Source organism: Symphodus melops, assembly GCF_947650265.1.
Source record: "Symphodus melops genome assembly, chromosome: 15".
Lineage (NCBI taxonomy): Eukaryota > Metazoa > Chordata > Actinopteri > Labriformes > Labridae > Symphodus > Symphodus melops.
The window spans coordinates 15,241,384-15,254,978 of NC_136705.1; the positions used below are offsets into that span (position 1 = coordinate 15,241,384).

General features: G+C 43.3%; 1 protein-coding gene across 2 annotated transcripts; it reads left to right on the top strand.

Annotated features, from left to right (window-relative positions):
- On the top strand, window positions 1–12,460 carry tnfaip3 (tumor necrosis factor, alpha-induced protein 3). 2 transcript variants are annotated; one of them, XM_079362508.1, is made up of 10 exons: window positions 1–429; window positions 563–744; window positions 1,919–2,322; window positions 5,933–6,123; window positions 6,682–6,823; window positions 7,305–7,475; window positions 7,592–7,772; window positions 8,008–9,005; window positions 9,154–9,359; window positions 9,532–12,460. In XM_079362508.1, exons 2-10 carry the CDS (start codon window positions 716–718, stop codon window positions 9,817–9,819), a joined length of 2,610 nt encoding a protein of 869 aa, XP_079218634.1. In that variant the 5' UTR covers window positions 1–429; window positions 563–715; the 3' UTR covers window positions 9,820–12,460. The 2 variants fall into 2 exon arrangements, with proteins under 2 accessions (XP_079218634.1, XP_079218635.1); XM_079362509.1 differs by lacking the exon at window positions 563–744.
- Window positions 12,461–13,595: the final 1,135 nt, after the last annotated feature.

Consider the following 13,595-nt stretch of genomic DNA (forward strand, 5'->3'; position numbering starts at 1 on the left):
GAGAGAGAGAGAGAGAGAGAGAGAGAGAGAGAGAGAGAGAGAGAGAGAGAGAGAGAGAGAGAGAGAGAGAGAGAGAGAGAGACAGAGAGAGAGAGAGAGAGAGAGAGAGAGAGACAGAGAGAGAGACAGAGAGAGAGAGAGAGACAGAGAGAGAGAGAGAGAGGAAAATGGGTGGACGGAAAGTCCCCGTGTGGAAATCCCCTTGACTCGGACTTTTTCTTTTTTTTTCTTCTTCTAAACTATCGCTTACTGTGTACTCTTTTGTGAGGCTTCACAAGCTGCTATGACTCAAAATTAGCTCTGATAGTGGAGGAAAGAGGAGGTTGAATGGCGCCGAGCAGCGTTGCGGTGAGGCTGAGTGAAGTGGCTGAGAGAGGACTAGTCTGAGCATCCGGGAGGGCTTTGTTATTACCCCGACATATTGCACAGGTAAGACACCTCGTCATCCTTCCCTGTGCGGTCCCAGCATGTGGACAGCATTTCCTTCCAAAAAAAAAGGAGGGCTGAGACTTGTTGGGTACATCACGTTTGGGCCTTGAGTAATGTATGGTCGTGTTTCTAGGGGGGGACATGGAGGAAGCTTGAAGCCTGCTCACGACAGTGGCTTTGACAGCCATTGTTTACAAAGACGTCACCCTCGAGCGCATAACAGGACATTTCTACGGCTAAATGTGGCGTTTGCCGAGCCACAACAAGTCGATACCGGCGCTTTGAGATGCTATTGAAGACTGCATTGTTGCAAAGGTAGTTGTCATTGAAATTACGTAAGCCTTTAAACGTCAGCAAAGTCTCCTGTTATTGTGTTATTGTGTAGCCAGTTTAGCCCACACCGCCGCGTCCACCTTTGAGCACCCCTGTCTGACTGCCTGCAAGTCTTCCAGCGGTGTCAACACAATAACACGAACAGTGAATACTGACAACAGCATTGCATGTTGTCCACCAATCCTCTTAATGTAGCATTTAGCATGGCCTAGCCTGTGGTTGCACCTGCTGCTGTTGTTTTGGTAGTAAAGACGCACAGGCCACTGTCACTGAAGTATGCAGGTGATGTTTTTGTGAACTTCAACAATAACTGGCAGCTTGTGAGAAAATGTTGTCTGAAGTTAAAAAACTGCAAAACTCCAGGTCTCACATGCTGACCATTACTTTTCTACTTCATGTGAGCTGTGTATCTACTTGCATATTTAATATAAAGTACATATTTTCATCCATAGGAGTTGCAGTGACCCTACTATATAGTGCTATACTTTAATTGCCAGCAACCCCAAGTGTTCAAAGTATTAAACAAAGTGTGGAAACTAGCATCAATTGTTAGGAAACCTTTCAGCATTGATTGATGAAAGTTTCTGTCCCCTCAATTTACTTTTTGCTCTTTTATTTTTTAAAGTAAAACTGTTTAAACCTGCAGCTGGAAGCTTTAAGCTCTTGGTTGGATTACGTACTACAGCATTATGAAATGATTGGTACTTTCAATTTTCCAGTGAATCCTTGTTGGCCTTTTTTTTATTTTTTTTTTTATTTAAACTTTGACTTCTTAGTTTGTTGGACTTTGTGACCTTCGCAGCAGAATTTGAAGCCCTGGGTGGCCATCAGTTCCAGTTTGGAAATCACCAGGTTTTTTTATAGACAGATTTTGTGACACTAGTCCACTGTGTTTGGAAAATCAGAAAACATCAAGAAACAAAAAATAGAATTACAAAAACAAACAGTAATACAAAGGGTCTATTATGTAGTTGGGTGTAGTTTTTTTTTTGTTTTGCCTTTAGCCAACTAGAATGATCCTGGGTGCTGGGTGGTTTCCCAGACAAACTGTAATTGAAATTAATAAGGAAGGGGATGCTCCCCTGAAAATTTCCCACTGAGCTTTATACTGTTGTTTTACTCTAAAGTAACATCCATTTCTCTTCTCTCCATCCAGATACCACATTGTTCGGTTGGTGGTTGGTGCCTCCTCCTCCTCCTTTCCTTCTCCTTGTTCCTCCTCCTCCCCTCCTTCCATCCATCAGGCCACCATCATGTCACAGGGTCAGAACTTCCTCCCTAAATTCCTGTTTGTCTCCAACCTGCTGAAGGCGGTGAAGATCCGTCAGCGCGTGCCCAACGATGTGGTGAAGCCACCTGCCAGTGGCGGCCTGATGCACCACCTGCGAGGGATGCACAGGTACACGCTGGAGATGATTGCCATGAACCACTTCCCACAGGCCTTTAGGGAGGTGGTTCAGGCCGCCATCCTGGACCGAGCCATGCAGGCCTCACTGGAGCAGGAGAAGAAGCTGAACTGGTGTCGAGAAGTGAAGAAGATGGTGCCTTTACGGACTAATGGTAAGAAAAAGTTTGTTGTTGGTTAATATTCAGAGTTGAGAGTTGGGAGGATTTTGGTGAGGTCTTTGGATGTACACGTTGGTGGGTTAAATTTGCAGGTTGTGATATTCTGGATCAATTTGAATTGATTCTGTTTAAGCAGAAGGTTTTGGTTAATAGAAAAAGGAACAATTCATCAAGTTTGTTTCATAAATAATGTCAAACTGTTGTTGTTTGGTTGCCTTTGGCTGCCTTGCTGAGTACATGTTCTGCTTCATTTAGTTTTCTATGATAGAAGAGTAGGTGTGTATTTATGACTCAAGGCGACTTGATATGTAAAATCAGAGATGTCATTACTCACAGGCAGGGTTACTGTAAATGAACAAGAATGGAGGGACACAGGTTCTGCTTTCACAAACACTCATGTAGCAGCCCCATTGGTTTTAATGTGCTGATCTGTTTTCTGTTATGTGGATGTTGTAACACGGGAACATCCCAGAGTAGGCAAACATTTAATCATGCTACATCTGATCATAGCCCTGGACTGGGAAATTCTCAACCATCACATGTACAACTGTTATTTACTGTTAATGATGTGTTAAGGAGTATTTCCACAGGTTTTCATTTATAACGTCGGGGGTTTTGTAGGACTGTGTGTGTGTGTGTGTGTGTGTGTGTGTGTGACGTGTCTTTGTGTAAGTTGTGTGTTTGTTAAAAAAAAAAAAAAAATCTTGTTTGATTTCACCTAAAGTTTCTTTGTCACTTTCTGTCAGAACCCAGATGAGTTCAAATCGACTAAATCCAGCTGTGTTTTATTGTGTCTGAGGGCCCTTAGGATGGAAATAGTTCATCATACACATCTGGTGTGTACATCAGTACTGTTTTAAGATGAGGGTAAAGAAAGAGAAGAGATTCATCAGCTGTGCTTCTCAAAACAGAAAAAGGAAGCGGAAATTAAGCTGCGCTACAAGTTTGCCGTAAACATTGGAAACGGTGTCTGTCACAGGAAGTGATCACAACTTCATGCTGAGAAATTGCTCATCATGGTCGTAATCTGACCATTTACTGGACCCATGTGGAATTTGTGGGATTTTTTTTTGTTGTTGTGGTGGCTTTGTGGGATTTTCATACAATGTAAAAGTCTTTGTGAGGGCTCCTGCTGAAGAAGTTACCATAATTAAAGTCAACCCTTAGTTCCTCCTGAACTGACAGGAACACGTCTGACTTCTCGCTAATAACCTGGATGGAGTTTCCTGGTTTGTGAAGATGATGTCATAAAGATGAGACAGATTTTGAAAGCTGTAGCGTCTAACACTGAAAGACCCAGACGTGACTTTGATCAGAGGACGGAGCATGCACACACACACACATACACGCACAACTACACACACACACACACACACACACGCACATGCACACACACACACACAGTACTGACTGACTGCTGCTGAGTCACTGGAGCAATGTACATACAGGGGGAGAACATGAGATAGCAGAGGTCCGTCAGTGAACATCCAACGACCTTGCTTCCTTTCACCTCTTTACAACATCATCTTTCTGTTTTCTTCTTCTTTTATCCTGCTGTCCACTTCTCTCTGACCAATTCACTCACGTTGCCCTCATTCATCACGTTACAAATTCCACCGAGTCATGAAGTAGTGATGCCATGACTCAAATAGCCATGGAAATCTGATTAGTGCAATGAATTTCCATATATTGACGTACTGAAACGTTCTCACAAAAAAAAAAAAAAAGCTTCCCAATTATTAGAGCTATCTCACGTTTTCATCAAGTGAAAAGCTCTGTTTTTGAAATTCAGAGCTTCTTCTGTCTTTGAATGTCTCGGATGCATCCAAGGGTTTTTCCCAAACGCTATCCCATGTCTGTCATGTGTCCCCAACAGGCAGGATTTGTTCAGCTACAATACTCTGACTCTCCATACTCTAGTAGGAATAAGGACACACACACACACACACACACACACACACACACACACACACACACACTCACACTGTGTTCTTACTTTATAAATACAGATTTCATGTTTCTCTTTGTAATGTGGCATCTGTTTTTCTGATTTGAAAAAAAAAAAAAAAAAAAAAAAAGGACATGCTGTGTTTGTGTAATACGTCCAGTTCTTATTAAAAAAAAACCAAAAAACACTGAAATAGTCTTGGCATGGACGTTTTTCTTTTTTTTTGTTGTTGTTGTTTTAGATTGGAATGGTCTAAATGGACAGCTTGCATACAAAGAGTGGGCTTATTAATGACGCGAGAATCAAAAACACAACATGGCTAACTTGTGTGAAAAGTGACACCTGGATGGAAACCAGATAAGGATTAAGTGTGGTCGCACGCTGGTGCGTTTTCAAGAAGTGTCTCAGCTTGCCACAGAGGAAGTGTCTATATTTAGACAGATGGGACCAGCAGACCATCTTTCATCTTTAGTCATCGGGCAGCTAACTTCAGGGTCAAACGTGTGTTTCTAAGAGGAACTAATAATGCATATGAGTTTGGCTGTTGGTTCCATTTTTTTTAATAGGCCTGTGTACATAACTCTTTGGATTAAACTTGTCTAACTTCAAATCTGTGATCTTGATGTTTGGATGAAAGATTGCTGATGGAAAAGCACTGAACCCCTGTTGTTACTAATTTCACAGTTTATATACTGCAGGCTAACATTTGCTCAAATGTGACTCCAATAACTTGGCTGTTGTCATGTTAACAGCAGTGCGTCTCCCTCAGGTGCACGTGAATCATTGCCCAGGCGAACAGTACTGAACAGAGGAGGACAGATCGAGGAGAAAGACAGGCAGCTCATACCTGTGAGAGAACGCGTTCTCTTTTCACTCATTAATCACAGCCTTGATGGGCTCTTGATAGCAGTTGTTATCGAAATAACATTCCATCCTGTCCAAGCCCCGCCCCTGTGGAAAGTCCAGGACCAGCTGAGTAGCAGTGATGAGTAGGGATCATTGCAGGGGAACACACAAAGCACAAAAGGCAGAAGAAGTCAGCGGAGGGAAATTCCTGTGTTTAGTGTGGTGACTGGGTTGTTCATTGCTACACACATTGACAAACATCGGCTCTTCTGTTTCTCAATGAGAAAAAGACCCAGTGCAACCATTGGAGACCAAATAAAATTCCAGGATTTAAGTCACTCATGATCTTGTAAACGCACTCAAATGCCTTTTCGAGAGGCCCTTTATTTTTGCGCCTTTCATCAGAACTTAGAGGAAGCGATTGCTTGTGACATAAAACTTTGTGACATTAAGCCGTTTGTATATACTGTGTGTTAAAATTTGAACATTAAAGTTAATTTGTCTCAGGCATACTGGGCTAAAGCTGAGCGTTGTCTGTTGTTTGTTTTTACTTTCACACATGTGAAGGTCATATAATAGTCGAGACACCAGATAGCGCAACAACTGACCTGGCGGCGTGGAATTCCCCAGGCTTTTGTTATGCTTGTGTGTGCACCGACTGAAATTGTCCATTGAGCATGCTGTGTTCACGCCCAAGTGTGTGTGTGTGTGTGTGTGCTCCAATAAACTGTTCAAAAAGTTTGCCTTACTTGTACAAAATCATGTATGCTCTGTGCTAATACAATATATCTTCCCTCCGTGTGCCTATAGGAGATGGGAACTGTTTGCTCCATGCTGCTTCTCAATACATGCTGGGCGTTCAGGACACAGACCTGGTGCTTCGAAAAGCCCTCCATGGTGTTTTGAAAGAGACCGACACCGGCGTCTTCCGGGCTCGTTTCCAAGCAGAGCTGCTTCAGTCCCAGGAGTTCACCCAGACCGGACTACGATACACCACCATGGTATGACGTTAGACCAGTTTGAATTGAAAGGAAATAGAGTATCAGGTTTTAAGGATCAAGGATATCTTTATATCTAAAACCCACTAAATTAAATTCAAAGGGTAGCAACAATATCTACATTTCATAAACAAACATCACATTGAACTATTAAAAAGACTAATGGCAGTCATGACAAAGTTCTTTAGTCTGTTTGTCCTGCCTGTTGGTAGGACAGGATGATATAGACAGTCCTGAGTTTGAAGAAATGAGTCATGTCATGAGTAGTTCCTACAATTTAAAATCACAAGTTAGTAATGCAGGTCAAACCTGTTTATATTAATTTTAGTCCAACATTTTATTGTTATTTTTTTGTGTGCAGAAGTTTATATCCTGTTCTTTCTATTTATTTTTTAATGTAAGGGCTTTATGCCTTTCTTTAGAGATAGGACAGTGGATAGTGTTAAAAAGCGGAGAGAGAGAGAGAGAAATGTTGTGCAGGAAATATGTGCAGCAGATCGGTGCTTTGAACCTTAACGGCCTGTATCCCAACTTTTAATGTGTATAAATTTGTGTTTCCAGAACTGGGAGGAAGAGTGGGAAAAGATTGTGAAGATGGCGTCTCCGGTCTCCAGTAGCAACGGCCTCCAGTTTGACTCCCTGGAGGACATTCACATCTTCGTCCTCTCCAACATTCTCCGTAGACCCATCATTGTCATCGCAGGTACCTGCTTTTTTATCACCTTAAAGTCTGCTAAAGACTGGCTGGTCTATTGCAGTGAAAGAGAAGGTAAAGGTATCTCCATAACAGCACATCATGCAGTTAGTGAGCAGTGATGAAGAGTTTGCAGTCTTATGTCTTCCAACGTCTTCAACATTTTGTAATGACTGTAGAAACCTTCAGTGTCAGTGTACTAGCAAAATATATTTATAGTGGTGAGCACACATATTCTTTGAGGTTCTTCCCATTCATTCTTGTGTTTGTATTGTTGTTATTACATTTTTTTTTAAAATATTAATCATATAAAAACTTAAACCTTAAAACTTAGTAACCTCCACTAAGACCTGAATTTTTATTCATTGCAGGAAAATGTAAACATGCTTAGACTTATAAATACATATAAATAACTTAAAAATAAAATGTACATGTTAAAAATGATTTAGTTTGAAGTCACTAGTAACTCTAACCACTGTTCTTTTTACAGACCAGGTGGTCAGGAGTATGAAATCTGGCTCCTCCATCTCTCCTCTGAATGTTGGTGGGATTTATCTGCCTCTACACTGGCCGCCTACAGAGTGCTACAAATATCCAATCGTGCTTGGCTACGACTCCCAACACTTTGCACCCCTCATAACCATCAAAGACAGTGGTCCAGGTAGGAATCACTTAGAGAGTGTTTCTTCAGCCGACACCACAAAATAAGAAGGAAGTAGCCTTGATATGAACCCTCGTGCTTCTCTCGTATGTAACGTCTTATTCTGATTTACACAGAGATAAGAGCAGTACCACTTATAAACCCGGGACGGGGCGGTTTTGAGGAGCTGAAGGTTCACTTCTTGATGGAGAAAGAACAGCAGCAGAAGGAGAGGCTTCTTAAAGACTACCTGCTACTGATAGAGATCCCGGTCATAGGCTTGGGCTACGATGCCACACGGATCATTAATGCTGCACGGTACCTATAATCTCTGTTTTGTTTTTCCAAATGGAAAATGAACTGCATATTGCAACAATATTACATTAAACTTGGTATTTTGCAACACAAGCCAAAAGAGGTCGATAATCACAGATGCACATGAATTAACTTGTACAAACCTAATAAGCACAGTGGTGGCAATGGATTCTTTATCATTTTAAAAAACACAAGAAAGTGTATCTACATGGAGATCCTTATATTTATCTGTCCCCAGGCTCGATGAGGGAAACCTCCCTGAGGACATGAACCTGATGGAGGACTACCTGCAGCTTGTCAACCATGAGTATCAGCGCTGGCAGGAGGACAAGGAACAGGCATGGGCAGCCCAGCCACAGCGCCCGCCGCCCTTCTCCGTCTCCCAGCTCTCCCTCATCGAAATACGCTGTGCGACACCGCGATGCACCTTTTATGTCTCTGTGGACACGCAGCCACATTGCCATGAATGTTTTGAGAAGCGACAGGCCACTACTGGAGGCGGAGCGAGGATAGAAGGTGTGGTCCAAACCAAGGGAGGAGGGGTGCAAGGTGGGGTTGGAGTGATTGGGGGATCAGAGACTGAGGTGAGCTCCAGAGGAGTGCAAAGCAGTAGCCCCCCATCCTCCTCGTCTGGGAGAGGGGTGGCATTATCCAGCCCCCGCTCAGCCCCACCCACTGCTCCCAGCCTCAGCCTGTACAGTGAAACTCATGCCATGAAGTGCAAGACACCTGGCTGCCTCTTCACCCTCAGCGTGGAACATGACGGACTCTGTGAACGCTGCTTCAACTCCAGGCAGAACCATGGACCTCCTGGAGCTGGAACAGCAGTAACAGGACTACCAGGCCCCAATGGGGGCCCTACAGTCCCCCATCCAGGCCAGGGCTCCGGCTGGACGCAGTGGGCGGGCCGTGAGACGGAGACAGAGCGTTGTAACATGTGCAGACAGGAGGCGTTCAGAGTATTTAATGGCCTATGTCCACCCTGCATGCAGAGACAGCAGGCTCCAGACAGGGGAGAGCCACAGCAGAACAACCCCAGAACTGAGGCCTCGTCGTCAGCTTGGACCCAGGCCAGGGACGCTGAGCGGCCATGTCTCACCCTAACTCCAGGTCACACCTCAGCCTGGCAAACCCCTTTGGCCCGTCCTTGTAAAAGATCTGGCTGCCAATTCTTTGGGACGCCAGAGAAGCTGGGTTTCTGCACTATTTGCTACGTAGACTATCAGACAAACCACCGTGAGTCCTTCTCCTAAACTGAAAAGTCCTAATGTCTTTTTATACTCTGAAAAAAGTCTTTTTAAATGTGTTATGTATGGTGGGAATGACAAATTCATTTCTTATTGTTCTTAATGTAAAATACTATCTCACATTACCAATGTTCCAGACTTGACCCCTCCGCCCCCTCCAGTCCAGAACCGGCACGGTGTGGAGGCAGGCTTCCAGAACGCATCCCGGTGCCGTGGACCTGGCTGTGGTGCGGTTGGCAAGGCGATGCTTGAGGGCTATTGTGACAAGTGCTATGTCAAGGAGCAAAGTACAAGGCTAAACCAGGTGGCACATCGCACACCACACTCGCCTCCTCTTGTCATGGTAGGTGTCTGCCACACCTAAAGCTCTTCTCCCTTGTTATTTGTTATTTTCAGTGTTAGCTCCCGCTCTTCTCAAATCTACACTTGCTTGATATCTACAGATATCTTTCAGTTGTTTACTGACCTTTCTCCATGTCTTTTTCCAACCCCCTTCTCTAATTCTGCGCACAAAGCGTGACCGAGCAGTCAAACCCAGATCTTCGCAGCAATCCCAGACCCAGACCCAGACCCAGACTCAGTGCCGGCGGAGTGGCTGCAGTAATGTGTCTCCGGGTTGCACAGACCTCTGCCCAGAGTGTCACACACGTGGCCAGGGCAGAGAAGCGGGCAGGCGGGCGCAGGCGCCAAAGGAAAAGTCCAAGCAGCGATGCCGGACGCAGGGCTGTGACCATTACGCCAACCAAGAAAAACAGGGCTACTGCAACGAGTGTGACCACTTCAAACAGATTTATCGCGGCTGACCACATACGCACCCACGCATGCAACAACGATGATGACTCATCGCTAGCACGCTCGAGCTGCTGCCCTGCTGTGGGCGCCAAATGCCAGTCAATGCACCTCTGATACTAACTAACTAACTAACTAGCTAGTGACTAACTAGCAACCTTATGGCCTGAAAATCAAACCCCCCATGTAGAATGTGAAGAGAGAGTGTATGTACATGGGGGGTGGGGGGTGGGGGTGGGATGTGTGTGTGTGTGTTCACGTGTGTAGACATGGCCTCCAGAATACCTCTTTGTGCAATTATTATCATCTGCTGTGCCCAGTGCACTTATACAGTGAGAGGATTGGCTACATGTCAGAGCAACTGACTTAACTCTTGTGTACAATATGTATTTAGAGGTACGTATTGAATCGTGCCGGACATAATGATTGTATGTTGACATAAGAAGCATCTGACATTGCTTTCTAGACCACAGCCAAGGATTTTTGCCCCGTCTGTTTGTCCGTCTTAACCCATCTGTGTACCTGTCTGCCTGTCTGTCTAGCAAGGGAGGCCCAGAAACCGATCCATGGAAGTACAAGTGAGCTAAACTGGGCAATGGAAGAAAGTGATTTTTTTTTTTTGTATCTTTATTTTCCTCCAAAAATAAACAAAGCCTTGCCAAAAAGGCTTTTACAATCAATGTTGTATAATAAACAAGTATTCATTTCTTCCATTAGTCAGTCAATGGCAGTGTTAATATTTTGAGCCAAATTAACCTTACTATTTTTATGTACCTTTTTATATAAAGATAATCTGGTGAATTGCTAGATATAGAAAGGGAGACCATGTATCTCGAAAGTGGGAGACAGACAGGGCAGGCCCCTGCTAGTTTTGGTGCTACATGTACAGAAATACAAGCCTCTCCATTGTAGCCAACATGCTGGCGGTCTCAGCGGACAGAAGGCAGAGAACACAGTGGAGACAGGACTCATTCTCTTTCTATTCTCTCGTTCCTTCCTTTTATCCCCCCCTCCCCCCTCCTCCAAAACAGATCTGTTGCCTTGGACATTTTTTTCCCTTTTACTGACCACTTAAGCACCTAGGAATGCATAGATACACAAACCTATACAAACTCACACAAATGTAGTAGTCCAGTTTTGTCCGTGATTGCAACTCTATAGAGAACTGAGACCATGATGAAGCAAGAAGTCTGGATGAGTATTCACTTTACCGCCACATGCACACACATGCACAGTCACACATATGCACACACATGCACATGCAAACACAGCTCTGTAAGATTGTACCCACCCCACCCCAGTCAGAGGTGATGTGTAGGTAAAGAAACCTGTAGAGAAGTGCATTCCTCTCTGCCCCACCCAACTGGATGTGCCAAGGTGTCGATTTTAAAAACTTCTAAGAGCAATCTCATTGCCTGCTTTGGCTAATCTTGTTTATCTGAATGTGTTTCGTGCTGCTGCTACAACAGCACACTATTGGGGCTGATCCTCGATAAGTTTTGCCTTTAAGTAGTGATTGAAATTTTATGGACCAGAGGGGCCTGATCTGGGATTATGGATCAGTGCCCCCACCTGTAAAATGCTTATGTGAATATGGATCTTGGTCCATATCACAGGACCTTCCAACCCGATGCCTCATCTGCAACATACACACGCATACAGACACACACAGACACACAATGCACACAAGTGTGCATTTGGAATACGCAAAACTGACATTCCTGTTTTTTTCTATATATTTTGAGATTTTTTAATGTATTTTGATATATTTGGTTTTGTTTTTGCCAAAAATTACATGTGCCATCTATCGCCAGACAGTTGTTGTTACCTCCTTAAAAATGGCCAGCCTGGATCATTCTGAACTAACTAGACTGCCGCAGGTAGACATCTCCCGTGAGACAACTTGTAGTCAGTGTCATCACAGACTACATGTTGTCTCATGCTGAACATTTCCAAATGAGCACTTTCTCTTCAGGAGAAGATTTTTAAATCTCAACATATATTTACCTGCGTAGATAACCCCAAGCTTGAGACATTAATCAAACAAACTTGAATGTGATATCAACAGAAAAAGTCATCCCCTTTACTTCTGCTGAAGAACTCCACCTACACATGTAAGCAGATGTCCATCTGTGGCTCTAGTTAGAGAAGCATAGACAAACAGGCTCTTGGTCTGCCTTTTCATTCAACTGTATCTAAAGCTGTCAGGCCGGCCTGTGTGTTGACGGCCTGTGCGTAGATCTCTGTGTGCTTTAATCACCTCTAGACAAACCTTAATCAATTAAAGGCTAATTAGTGGTCGGCTCATCATGACCTCTTAAGGTTTCGGGGCGTTGACTGAGTTTGACTGGGGAGAGATCACATAAGTTGCACATGACTTGTCGAAGCTGCTGAGGCATTTCGGAATGGTACTCTGACTTGTTTAGGGACATTCCAACAGTGGGAAGACCGTCTGTTTGAGATCAGAAGGTGTAACAAAACATGCAAACTGTGTGGAAGTTTCTTTGTGTGATCTTTCAACATTAGGGTATTGTATGAAAAAAGCCTGGTTTTATTTGTTCAGTATTTATTCATATCAAGATATCTGTATTGTGTGATTCAATAATTATTTATATGTCGTCCTGAAATGAATTATTTTTATTAAGAAATCTGAAATGGGTCTCCTGTCTTTCTTGCTCTCTAGTTTTCCTACTTCTGCGCTTGTGTATGCGTGTGTATTTGCATTTACTGTGTGCTTCCTGAGATTTCAACATTGCACTCTTATTACAGCATCTCTCACTATGATGCCTTGTGTTGCCTAATAGCGTTTCTGCTGGAAAAACAGCTCAGTGCACCTCAAATCCATCTCGTATGTAGGAAATGCAGTGGGTGCTACAGAAAGTCATCAGATAAACTGATCACTGAGGCCTGCTTCATATACCACAGCGCACTATTTTATCATCTTCAAGTAGGTTAGCTTGTCTTCTCTCCCCCCTCCCCCCACAAGTTTTTTTTCTCCTTTTTTACACATTAACACAAACACTTCCTGTGCTGAGATTTTCTGTGTTGGTTTCTGTAATTTCTCAGTTCCTTAAAGGCTTAAGTTAGAGTTTCATGCTTTGAAAAAAATTGGGAACCCCCATCCACATAAAAACACACGAGAGGCGTGGATGATGCAGTAGGAGGGGAGAGTTTAGAGTTAGGGGATATATGACAGTGACAGAGGGGGGAGATTGGTTATAATTCGATACACAGCAGAGGTGACATTTCATAAATGTGGGACTGCAGTTGAGTGGGTGGGCTTTCTCATCAACCTACAGCTTTTACCATTGTCAGATTGTAAGGCTGATGTGGTTTCCTGGAAATACCCCAGCATGCAAAACAGCCCCTTGTATAACTGCTCATTTGCAGACAGGCGCTGTTGCGTTTGATAACAGTGCTGATGCTTTCTCATGTGAAGCCTTTAAAAAATCACATGGCATCAAACTGTCAGAAAAAAAATCACAATTTAAAAACATTGCAAGTTTATCTCTGGAAAGCATCTATTGTTTGATCCAAAACTAGAACATCTAAAAAACAATTCAATTTATAAAATCAGTAAGTTCACTGGGTATCGGCGATTTAGTGAGCAGATTTAAACTTCAGTGACTATAAGGTGATGAAGAACAGCTTAATTTGCTTATATTATGTGTTGTTCTTAATGAAGCTGTTCTGTATTTACTTATTAAGCAAATGGCTTAGAATTACATAAAGAAAAAGGATTACGCTGCTTATTATGAGAATCACATGCTATGAATGTGTTATCACAGGA

Coding starts and splice junctions, on each gene's coding strand:
- tnfaip3 (XM_079362508.1), top strand. CDS start 716: ATGCTATTGAAGACTGCATTGTTGCAAAG. Junction 6,824..7,304: donor ACCCATCATTGTCATCGCAG/GTACCTGCTTTT, acceptor TTCTTTTTACAG/ACCAGGTGGTCAGGAGTATG. Junction 7,476..7,591: donor CATCAAAGACAGTGGTCCAG/GTAGGAATCACT, acceptor TGATTTACACAG/AGATAAGAGCAGTACCACTT.